Source organism: Cupressus sempervirens, chromosome 3 (genome assembly GCF_028749045.1).
Source record: "Cupressus sempervirens isolate cs-2001-9-10 chromosome 3, ASM2874904v1, whole genome shotgun sequence".
In the NCBI taxonomy this organism is placed as follows: Eukaryota; Viridiplantae; Streptophyta; class Pinopsida; order Cupressales; family Cupressaceae; genus Cupressus; species Cupressus sempervirens.
The window spans coordinates 935796968-935817182 of record NC_143120.1 but is presented as its reverse complement, the minus strand read 5'-3'; the positions used below and the strand labels follow the sequence as shown (position 1 = coordinate 935817182).

General features: G+C 38.5%; 1 protein-coding gene across 1 annotated transcript in view; it reads right to left on the bottom strand.

Moving 5' to 3' along the window:
* Positions 1 to 20215, bottom strand: part of SAMC1 (S-adenosylmethionine carrier 1) — a 161253-nt gene that overhangs the window by 36868 nt on the left and 104170 nt on the right. Inside the window, exons 6-8 of the mRNA XM_089822555.1 lie at positions 6420 to 6473; positions 6204 to 6299; positions 5819 to 5908 (exon numbers count right to left, since the gene is read on the bottom strand). Of these exons, the coding sequence (XP_089678681.1) occupies positions 5819 to 5908; positions 6204 to 6299; positions 6420 to 6473 (240 nt within the window). The remainder of the gene's footprint in view (positions 1 to 5818; positions 5909 to 6203; positions 6300 to 6419; positions 6474 to 20215) is intronic.

The following is a 20215-nucleotide window of genomic DNA, read 5'->3' as shown; positions in this document are numbered from 1 at the left end:
AGCCCTAATTGATTCAATAGTATCTGGAGCCCTAAATGATACAGTGGTATCTGAAGCCCTAACTGATTCAATGGTATCTGAAGCCCTAATTGATACAGTGGTATTTGATGCCCTAAATGATCCAATGGTAATCGATGCCCTAATTGATACAGTGGTATGTGACGCCCTAATTTTATATAGTGGTATTTGATGGTAATCATCATTTGATTTTTGATAGAGCGGTATTGGATAGAAATCGTTATATGATATTGTTATAGTAATATTTGTGGACTAATATGAGTGATTGCAGAAACATCCTTACAATGATTTCTCGGTTCAAATTCCATGGTATGTGGATTTAAATTTCTATAGTAAATTCCTTGATGGTGTTTTAAGTTCTTAGTTAAGAAATTTTGTTTAACTGATTTTAACCGTAAATCTCTTTTATATGAACGAAACCGATTTAACTAACTTCTTATGAAAATTAAGTAATAACTGTATTTCTTTGATTATGTTAGTTGTTAATTAAGACTCGGAAAACGGGGTGTTACATACTTCCTCTTCAATGATGTCGTTCAAGAAGGTTGTCTTTACATCCATTTGATGTATTTTCCATCCTTTGGATGCAGCAATGGTAATTATTGCTCTTCCTAAAGTATAACATGCAACTGGAGCGAATGTTTCTTCATAATCAATTCCAGCCTTTTGAGAAAAACCCCTTGCAACAAGTCTGGCTTTGTGTTTTTCAATGCTTCTATCAGGTGCATACTTGATTTTAAACAGTCATTTTGAAGATACAATTGATTTGTCTTTAGGTCTAGGAAGTAGGAACAATATCCCAAACATCATTTTTTAGAATGGATTGATATTCCTCTACGATTGCATCTTTCCATGCTTGACATTTTAAGGCCTCCTCAACATTAGTTCTATTTTTGTGAGTTTTGTCAATAAGGCAATATAGCATTTTTTATTTCTTGTTTTCTTATTTTCTCTAGAAACCTCATCTAGTTCCACATTGTTCTCTTCAATCATTTTCCTTGCCCATAGTGGTATTTTCTTGTGATTTAAAACTTCATCATTTGAAGCATTAGATGTAGGTGTGTCTCTATCTTCAGAAAGACTCTCCCTCAGATTTCCAATTGAATTATCGTCTATAATGTTCTAATTCTTAGTATTATAATCATCTTCCATGATGAACTCCCTCTAATTCTCAACTTCCCCATCTTCTTTGTTTAAGGATGTTTTGAAAGCGATATCTTTGTCAAACTTAACATCCCTACTAATTTCAACAGACTTTTTTCCTAGAACATATAATTTGTATCTCTTAGTTATTTCACTATAGCCAACGAATATACCTTTCTTTCTAGAAGGTTCTAATTTAGACCTTTTCTCTTTGGGAATGTGAATGTAGACTAGACAACCAAAAATTCTTAGATGACTAAGATCTAGTTTGTTCCCTGTGAAGGATCCTTCGAGAGTTATATTTTCTAATCTTACATGTGGGCTTCTGTTTTGAATGTATACTATTGTACTTGTTGCTTCGGCCCAAAAAGACAAGGAGATTTTGATCGTGAATCATGGCTTTTGTTGCTTCTAATATAGTTCTATTTTTTCTTTCTGCAACCCCATTTTGTTGAGGATTATAAGGTACTATAGTCTCCCTCTTAATCCCAACTGATATACAGAATTCTTTAAAGATGTCAAACGTGTATTCACCTCCATTATCCGATCTTAATGTTTTTATTTTCTTTCCAATGTGATTTTCCACTAGAGCTTTAAATTCTTTGAATTGTTGTAAAACTTCATTAGGTTCTTTAAGTTTTAGAAAGCATATCCAAGTTTTCCTAGAGTAATCATCAATGAATGTTACATAGTACAACAATCCCCCTAGTGAGGGTGTTGACATGGGTCCACACAAATCAGTGGGAACAAGTTCTAGTACAATTTTTTACTTTTGTTTACTTAAAGGAAAATATCATTTCTTATTTTTCCTAGGGCACACCCTTTACAAATACTAATGTGATCAGATTTGAGATTAGGTATGCTTGTAGTGATTTTCCCTATGGTAGGAAGAGTACTAAAGCCAAAGTGTCCTAATCTTCTATGCCAAAGTTCATTTGAATTATGGACTTCATGATTTAGTGCTTGTTGTTTTGCTTTAATACTTAATTTGTACAAACTTCCATCTCTTGATCCTATACTAATGCCGTTTTGGAGTTTTTAGTCCATAGTAACACTTTATCCTCATTGAAGGTGACATGGTTTCCTTGGTCGGCTAGACCTGAAATGGAAATTAGGTTTCTTTTTATCCCTGGTACAAATAACACATCTTTTAGTTGAAGAGTTTCTCTTGTTTTTATTTGTAAGGAGCAAGTCCCAATTCCTTTTACTGGATAAGTAGAATTATCTCCAATTGTGACTTCTTCTGTGCAACACTCTTTGAATGTTTCAAACTAATTTTGGAATCCAATTATATGTCTTGAAGCTCCACTATCTATTATCCAAGTATTATTACTTGTGTATAATTCACTTGACAAAGCTAAATAGAATAGAGGATTTCCAACTTCATGAGATTCAGATATGGTAGCTTGAATTTTCCTCCTTTTAGGACAAAATTTTCGGATGTGACCAAATTCATCACATCGATAGCATTGAACTTTGGATAGATCATTTTCTTTATGATATTGAGAATTATTTCCTCTCTTTGGTTTGAACTTCCTCTTCTTCTCTTTGTTATTGGTATGCAGGGCTTGAATCTCCCCTTCTTGATTTGTGCAGATTCCTCTTGAGATTAACCGGAATTCCTCTTGAATGCACTCATTCTTGAGTTGATCAAAAAAATTGGAAGTGAGGGGCAACTTACACATTGAATGAAAGGATCCCATGATATTGGTAAGCCTCTTAGAGCAATTAGTGTAAGTTCCTCGTCATCTACATTGTTTCCAATGGTGGCAAGTTGGTCTCTTATCTCTATTCAAGAGTTGATGTTTTAATGTTACTATTCTACTTGCATTATTTATTTCAAACGTATCTTCTACAGTTTTGAATACTTCATAGGCTGTTTTCAATCTTGCTATGGAAGGAAGTATGTGATCCCTCATGGCGTCGATTATAATCTTCTTAGCTTTATTGTTGTGTCTTTTCCAAGTTGATTTTTTTATATTATTCTTCTTCAGGCATCTTAATATCTTTTTCTATGAAGGAATCCAGTTCAAGTTCTCCAAGTAAGGCTATAATTCGATTTCCATGAAGAGTTTACAGCCCCTTCCAATCGATCTTCTACTTTGATTTCGTTCACCATTTTGTTTGAGGTTGAATTTGACTTCTCTAAGGAGAGGAATGAATTTGCTTTATTATTTTTCTCTAGTTAAGCTCTAATACCATGTTAACAAGGATCTTTTCTAGAGAATAATCTAACTTGAATTGTTCAAAACTGAATACTGACTATTGACATATGCTTATGATGTTTATCAATATCTCTGAATATGTTTAATTCTGAATTGGTCTGATCAATGTCTCTGAATATATTCGATCTGCTAAATGTGATGACTGCTGTACCAATTCAATGCCTTACTTATTGATTGATTGAATGCATCAGTCATCGGTCACATATTAGTATAACATCTAGGGGTCACGATCATGAAGGTTTGTGACTCCCCCTATGGCAAATACCACGGGGAGTCACAGCCCTTTATGGTCGTGACTCTCTTAGTGTATCGGGCTAATTGAACAGTTATGTCGATTAAGATGAGTTTAATATGAATCTGCTAATACCTTATATTCCTTTCAATATATAAGTATATTTTGTGACTAACAATAATATATAAGTATCATTTGATTTCAATAAATTGTAACAATATGAATGCAATCAATATTTCAAAGAATATGGCTATGCACTGTGCGAAAAAGCACATTTTTATCAAATATCATTTCCTAAGGAAACAGGGAGCAAATCAACATGTCAATTGGAGTATATTGCCACAGAAGAATGGATCACAGATATCTCCAAAAAGCCCCTCCCTAAATGGACTTTTGAGTAACTTAGGCATAAATTTGGAGCAATATTGCTCTCATCTAGTGACTCAATTCCGAAAAAGAAGCACATATTCAGCAGGAGCATTCATTGCATTATCTTCAGCTCCATACAGACTTCACAGTTGATGTCAAAAAGAGTATTACAGCAACAAGGAGAATCATATTCATCTTTATATTCACAATACAATTTCTTTGTGGAGAGTGCCGTCAATAACAAGGGAGGAGGTCATTGGAAATATTATTATCATTGATGTCAAAGAAGAGTAGCTCAGAAATGCTGTCACGGAAGAAAAGGCCACTAATCCCAGCTTTCTAGTGAGATTATCCATGTTCTTAAAAGAAGACTTGACCTTAATCAAGGCAGCACTAGAAATAATAAAAGAATGGCTGGCCCTCATAGATATTATTGAAAATTAATTCAAAACTAATATGATGAATGACCTCCTTGTAAAGCATTAAATTAAAAATATTATATAAAGTCTTTTTGGAATGAATCGACCCTCTTGGTGTAATCACCCAATGTGGGAGAAAATGTTTTACCACTAGAATACAATGCAGAGCAGATTTATTACACAGCAGATTTTGTTGAGTATGAAAGTGTAGATAAATGGTCATCATCCGTGGAAGAAGCAACATCCAAAAGGTGAATTTTGCAGGAGAGATTGGTGCCTCCTAAAACAAGACACTGGTGTTTCTTGCTGAGTTGGTGCTCAGTTGCAGGGATTAACATCTCCAATAAGTTAGTGCCTACAAATCTTCTAAGTGAGGATTGGTGTCTTCAGTAAGTTGGTGCCTACAAATTCTAAAAATGAGGTTTGGTGCCTGCAAATATTGCTTGATCATTTTATTTTTCTTGTGATTGGATTTGAACAGAGATCCAAACAATCCTTACCCCCCCATTTTTCTTCGAATTAGTTTCCACATAAATTTCATGTTCTTAATTGTGTGGATCTTGTGTGTTTACTACATTGCAGTTGGTCAATTTAAATAAATATAAGTTTGTCTTATAATGATTTGTGCACTACCCTTACCCTGCCTTCCTTGCCCCAGTATAAGTGTGTGCTCATCACTTTCTTTTCTAAAATTTTTTCATCCCATAATTTTAGTTTTATTTATTTCATTTTGTTCTCTGGAATTCATTTAAACATCTGTGAGCCAGCCACAACTTTTATTGACCATCTTCAGTTGTCTATTGACATACGTATGGTTTCTTTCATTCCTCTGTTTTCATCTTACATTTTATACCTCGACTAAATAAAGCACAACATAAACCAAGAAGACTTCCAGGTAAGAAAGCACTATAGTTGATCAGTAAACAACAAAGCATTTCGATCATATGAAGACAGTATTTTTATGAAAAGTGTAGGGGTTAAGAATCTATAGACATCATCTATCAAAGATGCAAGCCACACAAACAAGTCGCCTTTTTTAGGCTTCAAATTTTCATCATTTTGGATGGAAGCAACCACAAAGTAATAAGTGATTGACAAGTCATCATAATATTCTCACTATTGCATGAAGAAACCACAAATGATCGATATACAGGAGGAATATCATTCTTGACACTGATGCCCTAACTTATATTATGAATTCTCAAGAAGAACTGACTAGTCGTCGCAATATTTTATTAATGTATGGAGAAACCAAGAATGGTTGATATATGTGAGAACAATCAGTCTTGATATTGATGCCCAAACTTATAATAAGGCGGCTAATGTAAGGACAAAATGAGAGAAATTGGACAGCATAACAAGTGATGTTTGATTAAACACAGTAAACTCCAAAATAGACAAAAAATGCTTACCACTAGTTTGTACCCTATCCTCAGTTGTTCATACAAACAGAATTGTAATGCATCAAAAGGTAAATCTCGTAATAGAAAAGAACCATATCCCTGTAACAATACACCAAAAGATTAAGAAGAATAAAATAACTTGTTAACAGTAACAAAACCCTTCAAAATTTGAACAAGATTTATTAACTACTTAAATTCAAATCTTTATTCAAATTGCATTAGCAATACCTTCCTTACTGCTCATCGAGGGTTATTTCACATACAATAGCAAGTAAATGGGGAAAACTACACCATAAATTAAGACAAGGGACTATTCAAGCTTTGAACCATAAATAAACAACATGAATGTATAGAAAAAACCTGACAGATAATGACAAAGAAAAGCATGCAATACCGCATATAGACCTTTAACACCTTCCTTTGCAACAATCAGGCGCAAAGCTTCAGGAGCATATGCAAACTGTCCTGTTTGCATTCTTTGCTTGACAACCTGTCATTCATCATTTCATCAACATGATAAAATGACTAACGCGAAACAACCACAAATCTTCCTGCATTATGTACAATTTCTAACACAAGACAAGACTCTGCACAAATCAATCTTCCAGACCTCTGTTGGCACACGAACAATAGAAGCTGCTGCACCTCCAGCAGTACCTGCTGCCTGCAAAATAAGTTTTAAAAGCATAAAGAAGTATCAATTGTTCAATCCCAAGGACATTTAGTCAAAACGACACAAGGTAATGTTTATAAACCAAGGCTGCAGACATATTGTCAAATTTCAGCACAACTGCCTTTGTTTTTAAAAACCAAAATAATCAAAGAAAAAAAGGGATCCTTTTCTCATTTTTAAATCATTCATTTGCATTTATATTAGCTATAATTTATTGAATAGCTTCACAAATGAATATATAAGAGCTATGATTCATGTTTTGTTATTTAACCATGTAAACCAAAAGAATGAGCTAATTGATAATTTAATAATGCTTGGAAAGGTCTACTATAGCAATTAAGAAGCAAATAAAATATGTTTACAAGTAATATATTACTTGATTACCCAATAGAAACACATACTTAAACATATAAGCTGCCATGCTAATGGCTTCAGTAAAAATTGTTAATAACAAAATGGGTTAAAAAAGGGCAAACCTCACTCTATGTTTCAGATAGATGTTGACATAACATCTTCCAGACAATATGGTTCCAAAGAAAAACATTCATGCTGTTTTTTCCAGTGTTCACTTAACAAGTGTACTTAATACTGATTGGGAAAAAGTATACACTTTTCACATCACAAGTAGATGTCATTGTTCTTGCTTGTCTATATTTCAAAAAGTATTATTCTATGTATGTCATACAACTGCGAATTTAACTCATAAACTGCCTCTACATGACATTTTCTAACTCGATCGTGTTAGTTGGCAAGAGATCAAAAGGTTCTTTGTATTGGTAACTCTTGGCCTAAACCCCCCAAAAGGTTTTCCCAAGCTTAATTTGGAAGGGTTTCACATGGGAATCCAGGGCTTGCTGGAACTACTGTCATCTTACAAGATGATTTGTGCTACTTTATGAAGGGTAGCTGCAATGTCCCCTCTTTGGCTAAGTTAGGAAAGCCAGGACAATTACTTCAATCTCTCTTTCTACTATGTCAATTGAATACTTATTAAAGCAAGTAATGGAAGATAAATCCAAATAAATTGCAATTCCTGATATTATTTATCTAAATGTATGCATCGATATATCAACAGCAATGTGTGATATATCTATTATGAAGTATGCCATGAATGTAGTGTTCCAAAGCCTCTCCGAATTCAAAAACATTGGAATTCCACGAACAGCTCCTGAATATGGAAGTTGGGCATACAGGAGGGCAGAAGATTGGCCGTACGGCTGATAGCAGATGGTGTACGGTATGTGTTGAACCATACAAAGCAGTCCTCAGCAATTCCGTATGGTGGAGGTCAATGGTCGTACGGTGAGTAGACTATGCCGTATAGTGATTGTTAAGTAGCCGTACAGTTGTGTAAGAGGCAACGGTATGCTGTTGAAGACAGTCCGTACGGTAACTATAAAGGTTGTACAATGGATTTAGAGGCCCATACAGGCAACAGTAGAAGTCGTACAATGAGATCAGAGGGTAATCAGCAGCTCGTACGGTAAGATAATAGGCAGGCCGTACTGATGGATTGTGTAGCAGGTTGACTAAGCAAATACAGACCGTATGGATGGTGAGAAACACAGTTCATGATAGAAACAATGTTGTTCATACACAAGTACGAAATGTTAAAGGAAGATTAGATGAATTCCGAATATAAGAATGAGACTTTAACACACAAATCCTTCTGATAAGTTTGCTAAGAGAGGGCACTCCAAATTGCCAGATTTGAACAATTAATACATGCAATGACGGAGTAGGGTGAGGGTTGATTCCCACCGAAACCGTGCAAGCCAAATAGGGAAGGTCTTTCACTTCCGAAATGGCGAATTATAGAGAATCCCTAACAGGAATTCCCAGTACAGAGAAATATAATCCAAAGCATACCTACGAACTGACTACAAGTCGCGCTTAAATACCCATCAGAAAAAGCTTTCCGAGGGTGTACAAAGTTAGCCAACGACGACACAATCTACCAAAACTAAATAAAAAATGGATCCAAGATAAAATAAATCAATTGGCCCGTTACAAAGATTAAATGAGTACATTTATTTTATGACGAGGACATTACAGTCCTCCTGTCCCAAAATTTGCTTGTCCTCAAGCAAGTGTAGTGCCGAGTGCTGGAGGATGTGTTAACCTTCCCACGTTGAGTTGTCCAGCGGTAGATGTCGCCAACGTACCAAGTCCTCCCTGACGGTTCAGTTCGGTAAGACCTTTTCACGCACTTCGAGAATCTCAGCAGGTTCCAAAATGAGTTTCCCCTCCTCATTGAGTGGTGGAAGGTCGGTAGTGATGGTGATGTTTTGCCCGATAGCCTTCTTCAGACAGGAAACATGGAAGACATTGTGAATGCAGCTACCTTTCGGAAGTTCCAGTTCATACACTACCTCACCAATGTGACAAATCACACGGTAGGGACCATAAAACCGTGGCTTCAATTTCTCCTTCCTTGTTCCCTTTAACAAGGACTGTTGGTATTTCTGAAGCCGGAGATAGACTAGATCCCCCACTTCAAAACTCCTCTCTATCCGATGTTTGTTGGCGTACACTTTCTGTCGGTTTTGTGCCTGTTGCAGGTTTTCTTTCAAGCTCCTCAGAATGTCCTATCCCTCCTGAAGCCAATCCTTCGCCCTTGGAGCATGGTTGTCGCCTAGAACTATATCAATGAAGGAGAGAGGTTCGTGCCCGTAGAGGGCTTTGAACGGCGCCATCCCAATCAACACGTGATACGTGGTATTGTAGCAGTACTCTGCGAGATGAATCCATTTCACCCATGTGTGTTGTTGTGTCGAGACATAGTTTCATAGGTAGCCTTCGAGCCATTTGTTCACAATTTCAATTTGGCCATCTGTCTGTGGGTGGTAGCTCGTACTCGGCATTAATTCAGTCCCCGTCATCCGAAACAGTTCTATCCAGAAGTTGCTGACGAATCATCCATCCCGATCGCTGACGATGTTTCCAGGTAACCCGTGCAGGCGAAAGACTTCTCTGAAAAACAAGTCGACAACCAATGCAGCTTGAAGGTTTGAGGGGATGGCGAAGAAGTGAGCATACTTTGCCAATCTGTCAACGACCACGAAGATGCAATCCTTTCCGTTCACCTTGGGAAGACCTATTATGAAGTCCATTGATATACTTTCCCACTTATGTTCGGGAATCGACAGAGGCTATAACAGTCCGGCAAGAAGAGTGTGTTTGAATTTGTTCTGTTGGAAAACAGTACATTCTCTAACATGTTGCAACACGTCCCCTTTCAGTCCCTTCCATGAAAATCTCTCCCAAATACTTTTGTAGGTCTTAAGGAAGCCAGGGTGTCCAGCTAGAGGGGAGTCATGCACTTCCTTCAGGATCTTCTGCTTTAGCTTGGATTCTGGCACTAGGTAGATCCAATCCTTATAATAAATGATATCATTCACCACCCTGTACCGATCATCGTTGATGTGTCCATTCATTATCTCACAGGCAAACGTATTCTTGGAATATTCCACCAACAGTTGTACCTTCCAGTCAGCTGAGATCTGTTCTAGCAAGTAGATGGTGGGTTTTCGAGACAAGGCATCTGCAACAACATTGTTTTTTCCTTTTACATATTCAATGTCAAAATCAAAATACTGAACTTTGCTTACCCATTTTTGTTGTCGTTCGTTCAAGTCCCGCTGCTCTAGGAAATATCGCAGGCTGTTGTGATCCTTACGAACGATGAACTTGGCACCAACCAAATACTGCCAAAACTTGGTCAGTGCATGTACAATGGCCAACATTTCTTTATCATAAATAGAATACAAGCGTTCTGCTGGTGTAAGCTTCCTGCTCTCGTAGGCGATGGGGTGTCTGTCCTGCATCAAAACCGTTCCGATGCCTTCCCCTGACGCATCGCATTCCAATATGAATGGTCGGGTGAAGTCAGGTAGTGCCAGAACCGCGCAAGTGCTCATGGCCTCTTTTAGCTTATCAAATGTGAGTTATGCTTCTTCATTCCACTAGAAAGCCCCTTTCTTCGTCAGATCCGTTAAAGGCGCACTGAGCTGAAAAAACCTTTGACAAATCTTCTGTAATAACTACACAATCCGAAGAACCCTCGCAGATCCGTGAGTGATTTCGGAGGAGGCCAGTCGAGGATAGCCCGAATCTTCTCGTGATGCACTTGAACCTCGTATTGACTAATGACATGCCCCAATTACAATATCTTTGTCATCCCAAACTCACATTTGGACTGTTTGGCGAACAGGGACTGTTCCTCCATGATACTCAAAATCTTGTTCAGATGTTTCAGGTGCTCCTCCCATGACCTGCTATAAATAAGAAGATCATCAAAGAATACCAATAGATACTTACGCAACTGTTTGTTGAAGATGCGGTTCATGCACGACTGGAATGTAGCAGGTGCGTTTATCAGACCGAACGGCATGACCAGGAACTCAGTGTCCGTAATGGCAGTGGAGGGCCGTTTTCTCCACATCCTCTTTCCTCATTCGGATCTGATGGTAATCGGAACAGAGATCTATTTTTGAAAAATAGACCGCACCATGTAGTTCATCCAGAAGCTCATCTATCCTCAGGATGGGGTACCTGTTCTTTATTGTCCTTTTGTTTAGTGCGTGATAGTCCACACACATGCGCAACGTTCCGTACTTCTTGACCAACACCATAGATGATGCGAACAGGCTAGAACTGGGACGGATCCATCCCTTCTCAAGCAACTCCTAAATCGTCCACTCAATCTCATCTTTGAACTACTTGGGGTGGTGGTATGGTGTGGTTATGACAGGTTTTGCCCCTGATTCCAATTCTATTGTGTGTTCAAATGCCCGATGCGGTGGTATGCCAAGAGGAATACCCATGAAAACTTTTTCATGCCTACTTAAAATATCCTGAAGTTCATCATCCTATGGAGGTGTTCGGTGCCCATTCATTGGTTCCGCCAAGATAAAACAATGCGCAGCCCACTCAACGTCATTGTGCCACAAGATTGCCTCCATCCAATGCACGAAAACTTCCTTCGGACCTTCATTTGCCATCCCTCGGAGGACAACCTTCTTTCTGTCAACCACAAAAGTGAAGTCCATCTGCTTAAAACTCTGAGTGTACTCATCAAGTGTCTCCATCCACTGTATGCCCAGGATGACTTCCATATCAACGAGATCCACTATGAAAAAGTCCTCCGTCACCGTGTGATTTTCCATTGTGATGCTCAATTGAGGAACAAGGTGCGTGTAGGGCAGGAAAGTCCCTCTGGCAACCTTGACCTGAAAACCTGTGTGTGCTTTCGTAGGGAGATTTCTTCGTTTTACCAAGGATGAGTTTAAGAAGTTCAAAGTAGCTCCGCTATCCAACATCACCATGATCCTTTGTCCCTGAAGGGTACCCCGCATACGAAAAACTGTGCACCTCAGACTACCAACCAAAGCAATGGATCCTCCACGTTGCACCAAAGAGGCAATCCTCTCCGTACAATTTAAGTTGGCCATGTTGGTGTCACTACTAGGTTGGATATCTTCCACTGGCATTTCCTCTTGTTCCTATTCATCTTCTTCATCGGACATTACCTCGATGTAATGGATCTTCCCCTTCCCGAGGCATCGGTGGCCAGGCTCCCAAGGACCCTTGCAATTGAAACACAACTTCTTCCTTCGGAGTTCTTGTCGGGATGCGTCATCCAATGATGGCTTCTTGGGCAAAGGTTTGTCTCTCGGAAACGTCGGCAGTTTTGGATGTGAGTGACTCCGGGAGGATGAGGATGATGCCGACGACGATGCCATGCTTCATGTCTTACTGATTGCTTCCGACAGGGTTGATGGATTGAATCCCTTCACCCAAGCCTTTAGTGGTTCTCCCAACCCATCCATAAAGAGCACAACCCGCCTTCTCTCGGAGATGTCCATGACCAACACGGAAAGTCTTTGAAGTTTTGCAATGAACTGATCTACTCATCCAATTTGCCTCAGTTGTGCCAAATCTTTGAAATTGAGCTCGGGGTCTTTTCCATCAAATCGTTCTATTAATCTCTCCATAAACTCCGCATAAGTCCTAATTTGATAATGCCCTAGTGTGATCATGTCGTGGTGCCACCATTCATGTCCAACGCTCTCCAAGTGCAACGTGGCAAATTTGATCGCTTCTTTAGGCATAGGATTTAGCTGGAAGTAGGTGTCGGCTTTCATCACCCACGCCTGTGCTGAAATGGAGACAGGTTCACCTTACTCAATTTTCTCCTAAGATCATCGTTAAAATATCCTCCTCTGTTTCCGCCTCTCGAGTATCTCATCCTCAAATCAACGTAATCTTTGTAGGAAATATCCTCTTCAAGGTTTGCATTTCTCCAGTCCTCTCTTATCTCTTCAAAAGTTGGTAGTCTCTCCCTGTGGTGTGCTTCCGTTTGTGGTGGGAAAGTCGGCATGGAAGGTCGAGAGCATGCTAGCTGAGGGTGTGGTTTACTCGATACTGAGTCCGCACTATGCCCATTTTGTTCACCAAATATTTTGTTCTCCGCCAACTTCTTGAGGGTTTCCTCCATGAGTCGTTGCGTATCTGTGATCTGTGCCTGATTCCGAGCAAGTTCCTTCAGAACTGCTACAAGTTCGGTGCCAGTCGGTTCTCTTTCGTCAGCCATTCGATCAATGGAATGTGTCCTTCTTTTCCGACTATAAACTATCATTCACTGTCCACAAGCTGGCAAGACCGAAGGCTCTGATACCACTGTAGTGTTCCGAAGCCTCTTTGAATTCAAAAACGTTGGAATTCCATGAACATCTCCTGAATATGGAAGTTGGGTGTACAGGAGGGCAGAAGATTGGTCGTACGGCTGATAGCAGATGGGGTAGGGTATGTGTTGAACCATACAGAGCAGTTCTCAGCAAGTCCGTACGGTGGAGGTTATTGGTCGTACGGTGAGTAGACTATGTCGTACGGTGATTGTTAAGTAGTCGTACGGTTGTGTAAGAGGCAATGGTACGCTATTGAAGACAGTCCGTACAGTGGCTATAAAGGTCGTATGGTGGATTTAGAGGCCTGTACAGGCAACAATAGAAGTCATACGGTGAGATCAGAGGGTAATCAGTAGCCCGTATTGTAAGATCATAGGTAGGCCGTATGGATGGATTGTGTAGCAGGTTGACTAAGAAAATACAGACCGTATGGATGGTGAGAAACATAGTTGATGACAGAAACAATGTTGTTCATACACAAGTACGAAATGTTGAAGGAAGATTAGATGAATTCTGAATATAAGAATAAGACTTGAACACACAAATCCTTCTAATAAGTTTTCCGAGAGAGGGTGTTTACTGTACGAGTAAATTAAAACAATGCATACAGACAATGGAACACGAACAGTAGAACTCTTTAGATTATTCGCATATGCCAGAACATTACATTATGCTTCATAAGATCTATGATCAATGATAGAAGATTTACAATGATCCCAGACGGGATATAAATACTATTCGCCGAACCTTCCCAAAGGAGTCCATCGGCCACAAATATTATGTCCGCTACAAACTATTTACCCATCAGCTACAAAAACACCGATGACAATCACTCCGTCGGCCACAAAAACACTGCCGACAATCATCCCGTCGGCTACAGAAAAACCGACGACAATCCAGTCGGCTAACACCATCCCCCCCAGAAAGAAAAGTCATCTCCAGACGACAATTACAAAATATCTAAAACAAATTAAAAAACAAAATGCATTAAAAGAGTGACTACAAGAGAAATTTGTTTCTATCACATCACTTCCACATTCATCCCGTTACATCTGTAGCCTCTGTTAACACAATATTGTCTCCTCAATGTAGTTGACCTTGATAGCCACCTGTGCTGCTTTCTTTGTTTTCAATTCCTCGATACCCTGAGCCAAGTGTCGTTGCACTGCCTCAAACTGGATGATTAGCTCCTCCCGAGCTCTCTATGCATCCACCAAGACAGCCTCCCGGCCAACACCTACTCCCAGTGCCTCTGGTACACAGAAAGTCCATGCGTGCAGCAATTTCAACTCTTCTCAACTGGTCAGACTCCCACGACTAATATCCGCAACGATTGAGGGTCCAAGGGGCAACACCCTTGGCGGGGTCGAGGGGCAGCTACATAATATGTCCGCTATAAACTATTTACCGACGACGTCGACTACAAAGTACAAAATCTACCGACGACACCACCCCGTCTGCTACACAATGTTTACCGACGACATCATCCCCCCTAAAAGAAAAAGTCATCTTCGGACGACAATTACAAAATATCTGAGACAAATTAACAAAACCGAATACATTAACTGACTAACAAGAACAAGATAGATCACTTCCACATTCGTCCCGTCTGTGCACCAAACTGGTTTCCAACCCACGATGCATCTGTAGCCTCTGCGAACACAATACTATCTCCTTAATCAAGCTGACCTTAATAGCCACCCGTGTGGCTTTCTCTGCTTCCAACTTCTAGGAACCCTGAGCCAAGCATTTACTATACCGGTAAATTAAAACAATGCATATAGACAATGGAACACAAACAGTAGAACTCTTTAGATTATTCGCATATGCCAGAACATTACATTATGCTTCATAAGATCTATGATCAATGATAGAAGATTTACAATGATCCCAGACAGGATATAAATACTATCCGCCAAACCTTCCTGAAGGAGTCCGTCGGCCACAAATATTGTCCGCTACAAACTATTTACCCGTCGGCTAAAAAAACACCGATGACAATCACTCCGTCGGCTACAGAAACACCGCTGACAATCATCCCGTCGGCTACAGAAACACTGACGACAATCCAGTCAACTGACACCATCCCCCCAAAAAGAAAAGTTGTCTCCGAACGACAATTACAAAATATCTGAAACAAATTAACAAACAAAATGCATTAACAGAGTGACTACAACAAGAGAAATCTGTTTCTGTCACATCACTTCCACATTCATCCCGTTACATCTGTAGCCTCTGCTAACAATATACTGTCTCCTCAATGAAGCTGACCTTGAAAGCCACTTGTGCTGCTTTCTCTGTTTTCAATTCCTCGGTACCTTGAACCAAGTGTCGTTGCACTGCCTCCAACTGAATGATTAGCTCCTCCCAAGCTCTTTACGCATCCACCAAGACAACCTCCTGGCCAACACCTACTCCCAGTGCCTCTAGTACACAGAAAGTCCATGTCTGCAGCAACTTCAACTCTTCTCAACTGGTCAGACTCCCATGACTAATATCCGCAACGACTGGGGGTCCAGGGGGCAACGCCCCCGGTGGAGTCGAGGGGCAGCTACATAATATGTCCGCTACAAACTATTTACCGACGATATCGGCTACAAAGTACAAAATCCACCGACGACACCACCTCGTCTGCTACACAATGTTTACCGACGACAGAGGGCACTCCAAATTGCCAAATTTGAACAATTAATACATGTAGTGACGAAGTAGGGTGAGGGTTGATTCCCACCGAAACCGTGCAAGCCAAATAGGGAAGGTCTTTCACTTCTGAAATGGCGAATTACAGAGAATCCCCAACAGGAATTCACAATACAGAGAAATATAATCCAAAGCATACCTACGAATTGACTACAAGCCGCGCTTAAATACCCATCAGGAAAAGCTTTCCGAAGATGTACAAAGTTAGTCGGCGACACAATCTACAAAAACTAAATAAAAAATGGGTCCGAGATAAAATAAATCAATCGGCCCATTACAAAGATTAAATGAGTATATTTATTTTATGACGGGGACATTACAATGAAACTGATGCTCTTATTATTAGAAAAATAGAACAGCAGATTCAAAAACAAAGAAACTAAACTTGCAACTTATAATTCATTGTTGAAAATTACAAATGTATAGTCATATCACTTCACCAAGATCCTATAATTATGCTAATACACATGACAACAAACTAATACAATTGATAACATACTAGATGTGATTGACAACAAACTGGAGCTTATTGACAGCTAGCTCGAATACATCTACAATCTTATTTGATTCCACTTCTAACTCTCTAACTGTTGGAGTATTAAATTCCAACACCCCCTCTTAATGCTACAACATTAAACTGACATACACTAAGAAATAGATTATGCATATTCTTTTCTTTGAAGAAAGTTCTTGGATCAATAAGACTCCTTCAAGCTGCACCCAACTGGTGGTATAATCATGCAACTATCATCCAAGCTTCCAACACCATTGGAAACCATTTGCACATGAAATGCCTTATAACCCTCGTAAAGGTATGATGCTAAGCTTCTATATTTTCAGATAACCGTAAACCATTGGACACCAATCTCACATGTGTGCCTCATAACCCAAATGAGGTATAGTTTCTCCAATCCATTAGCACCTCAGAGTATTCAGCATCCATCTAGCCTTTACTACATCCTTTCCTATTTTCAAAGAATTGGCTTCTCCAATATATGACAAGACCTTCATCTTCAATTAAATCATCATCACCATCAAGATCCGGTGGTTCTTCACCAGGCCTCATCTCCGTGATAGTTTCTTCTCTGACTTATTCTAGCAGCACAAAAGGTCATCTAAAACACACAATTCAAAAGGGAAGATGGTTCTGATACCATATTAGAAAAATAGAACAGATTCAAAAACAAAGAAACTAATTTGCAACTTATAATTCATTGTTGAAAATTACAAATATATAGTCATATCACTTCACCAAGATCCTATAAGTATGCTAATACACATGACAACAAATTAATACAATTGACAACATACTAGATGTGACTGACAACTAACTAGAACTTATTGACAACTAACTCAAACACATATACAATCTTATTTGATACCTTTTCTAACTCTCTATCTATTAGAGCATTAAATTTCAACACTTCCCAGTTATAGTGATATGCAATATTTGATACACACAAGTGCACGGGCACCTACATGCACGCACACACATTCGCACGCGCACATGCCGATTATGACATCAATATTTATTGCTTTCAACAATAGCTACAAACTCTGATTTATCTGATTATGTATGCAATATGTGTTTATAGGATATCACCAGAAAGTAATATCAATTACTATGTTTGACCTTCCTTTATATTATATGCAATAGAGTGATATGTTGCTTATAGCAATAAGATTTCCATTTCTGATGTGTAAATGAAATACTTGCAATGTATGAGGTATTGATCACTTGGAAGTGATATACTTGATGATACTATGTTTGATATTCATATGGGGTAACTTTCTGTCAAAGATGGATGCTATGTCTGATATGAATTCTATAAACTCTGCAATCCTAGGATGTCGTTTCTGATACGGTCGATATAGACTTGCACCAAAATGCTAAAGGCAGTCACACAAAACAGAGCGATTCCGTAAAGGATAAACAAACAAAAAAATAATCCAGAATGCCTTTGGAATGATGAGATTAAATAATTTCTTATATCAATTGTCCTTCCATAAGGAGTTAAAATGAATGGGACATGACTTATGTCCCTTCGTAAAGATTATCTTTAATTGTCGTCTCTTAAATAAGAGGTGCCTTTCCACTTGATAATCACTTGGCTTCATTGGATAATGATTCTCAATGACAGATAGGATTTTTTATAAGTCGACCATTTAAGATTATATAATATCAATTAAAAATGTAATAGTTGCTCATGAAGCACTCTCCTCTACTGATGTGGATCTCCTTGATGTCTTGTATAAGTTGACTTTGGTCTTTTATTATAATCACAACCTGTAAATGCTATCAATTAGACTATGAGTGGTGGTGGTCAAAGACAACATATCATTAGTCAGTATCTCCAGATGCAATAGATCTAAAAATATATTCCTACTGACGAATTCTCCATAAACAAATTCCTTTCCATTCTCTGTGTAGCTCTTTTACCACGACAAATCCCAAGTGGCAATACTTGTACTTTGAATGGCTTTATTGTCTTAGTCTTCCAAGATACCAGAATTACCCAATGACTTCTAGGATTTGCTTGATTGATATTGCAATCAATACCTAGGTTGACACTCTTCTACGAGATCACAGAGACAGATCAGAGGTTCTATCCATCTGCAGTTGTTTCCTTTTATGACTGATTTCTTTTTGCCTAGAAAGGACTCCTAGTCCTTGTCTTCGCCTCTCTCTGTATCTTTTCTTCTTCTTGTTTTGTTGTTCGCTTTTCTCGGACACCGTTTGGTGCTCCTGCTGTTGTCAGCTCACTTCTTGTAATCTTCCAGTCCCATAGACCTTTTGGTGGTCTTTTGTTGGACATTAATATTATTATCTTATCTTATCTTATCTAGGCATGTAGTATACATATTGTTGACATTGAATTATGCAATCATTTATTCTATCGAGACATATTTCTCAAGACACCTTCCTCTCAATACCTTTGTTGTGATCCTTTAACGATGATTGGTTTCATACATGCAGTTGATAGCTTGATGATTGTCATCATCTAACATGTTTGGTAACTTCATTGCTACTCATTATAACTGATGGTGTTCCTGAAATCTTTCAACTCCATGGGCGCTTGTATAATTACTGCACTCTCTAACTGCCTATGGTCCTTTTTGTTGGGTAGATATTTTGCAATCGATAGTTTGAAGGATCAATTGCAAAATAATGGTTCCAAACCACAGCATGTGAGACACACTCTCACCTAATTAAGGGAAGACTCCCCCTATCACTTACTGAAAACAACTAATAATAAACTGAAACCTGAGATTATATGCACTAAGCTAATTCACAGGGTGTTACTCTAACCATATCCACTTTCTTCAAAATAGGTGTTCTTCTTTTGTCATATTCTCTTATTTCAAACTACATGATTTTATCTTCTTGAATACAGCTTAGAAAATTAAAAACAACATGTCTGCAAAAGCCCAAAGTCTTTCCACAACTCCTTTAGTGAACTCAGGAACAAGGATGGACATATGTGCAGCTCAAATTCTCCAACATATATTTAATCTTACAAGCACAAACTGAGAAAATAAAAGGACCACAAAGTCTCGAGTTACCTCCTTGTTTGAGTGTTTTACAAGAACTTCAAATTAGATAAGTGGCACAAAATCTGCAAGATAAAACCTGAAAATCTAACTATAACTTCAAACATGATTTGCAGTTAAGAGTCAGCACGATCAAGTTTAAATCCCTCTTCAACAATAACATAACACTCACAATCAATCTTCAGAAAATGTTGTCACATAACACCTCGAATTAGCACAAAGTCTAAAACCAAATTGCCTATTTAATTGAAAGCAACTTTATTTACATCTAAGTTCAATGTCTTAGCGTGCTCAATAAACCAGCTGAGTTTTATTACCTTGTCAAAAGATAAAAATTTACAGGCACCCTCTCTATATATTGGTGAGGAGCTGAGAGCAAAAGGTGGGTGACACAACTGAGAGCAATAAGCTCAGGAGGATAGGGGGTGAATCCAACCTTGTTAATTTCAACTTCAATAATCAAAACAATGGTGCAAAATAATAGAAAGCTATACCATAACAAAATGATTTGTTGACTACAGAAACCCTTGATAAGAGGTAATACCCTAGTGGGGATGACACCTACAAGATGTGTACTAATATATATATATTTCTTGTGAAAGGATGTGACCCTATTAGGAGCCAATTACAATACATTCAATACAACAGTCCTTGTTAGACAATATATAGATTTCTGTTAGGAGACCTTGAGCCCTTGTTAGAAGGTTCTAACCCTGTTAGAGGTTAATAAGAAAACAAGACCCACTCTCTAAATTGCTCCAACAACTGTGAAGATCAATACTTCAAAATAAC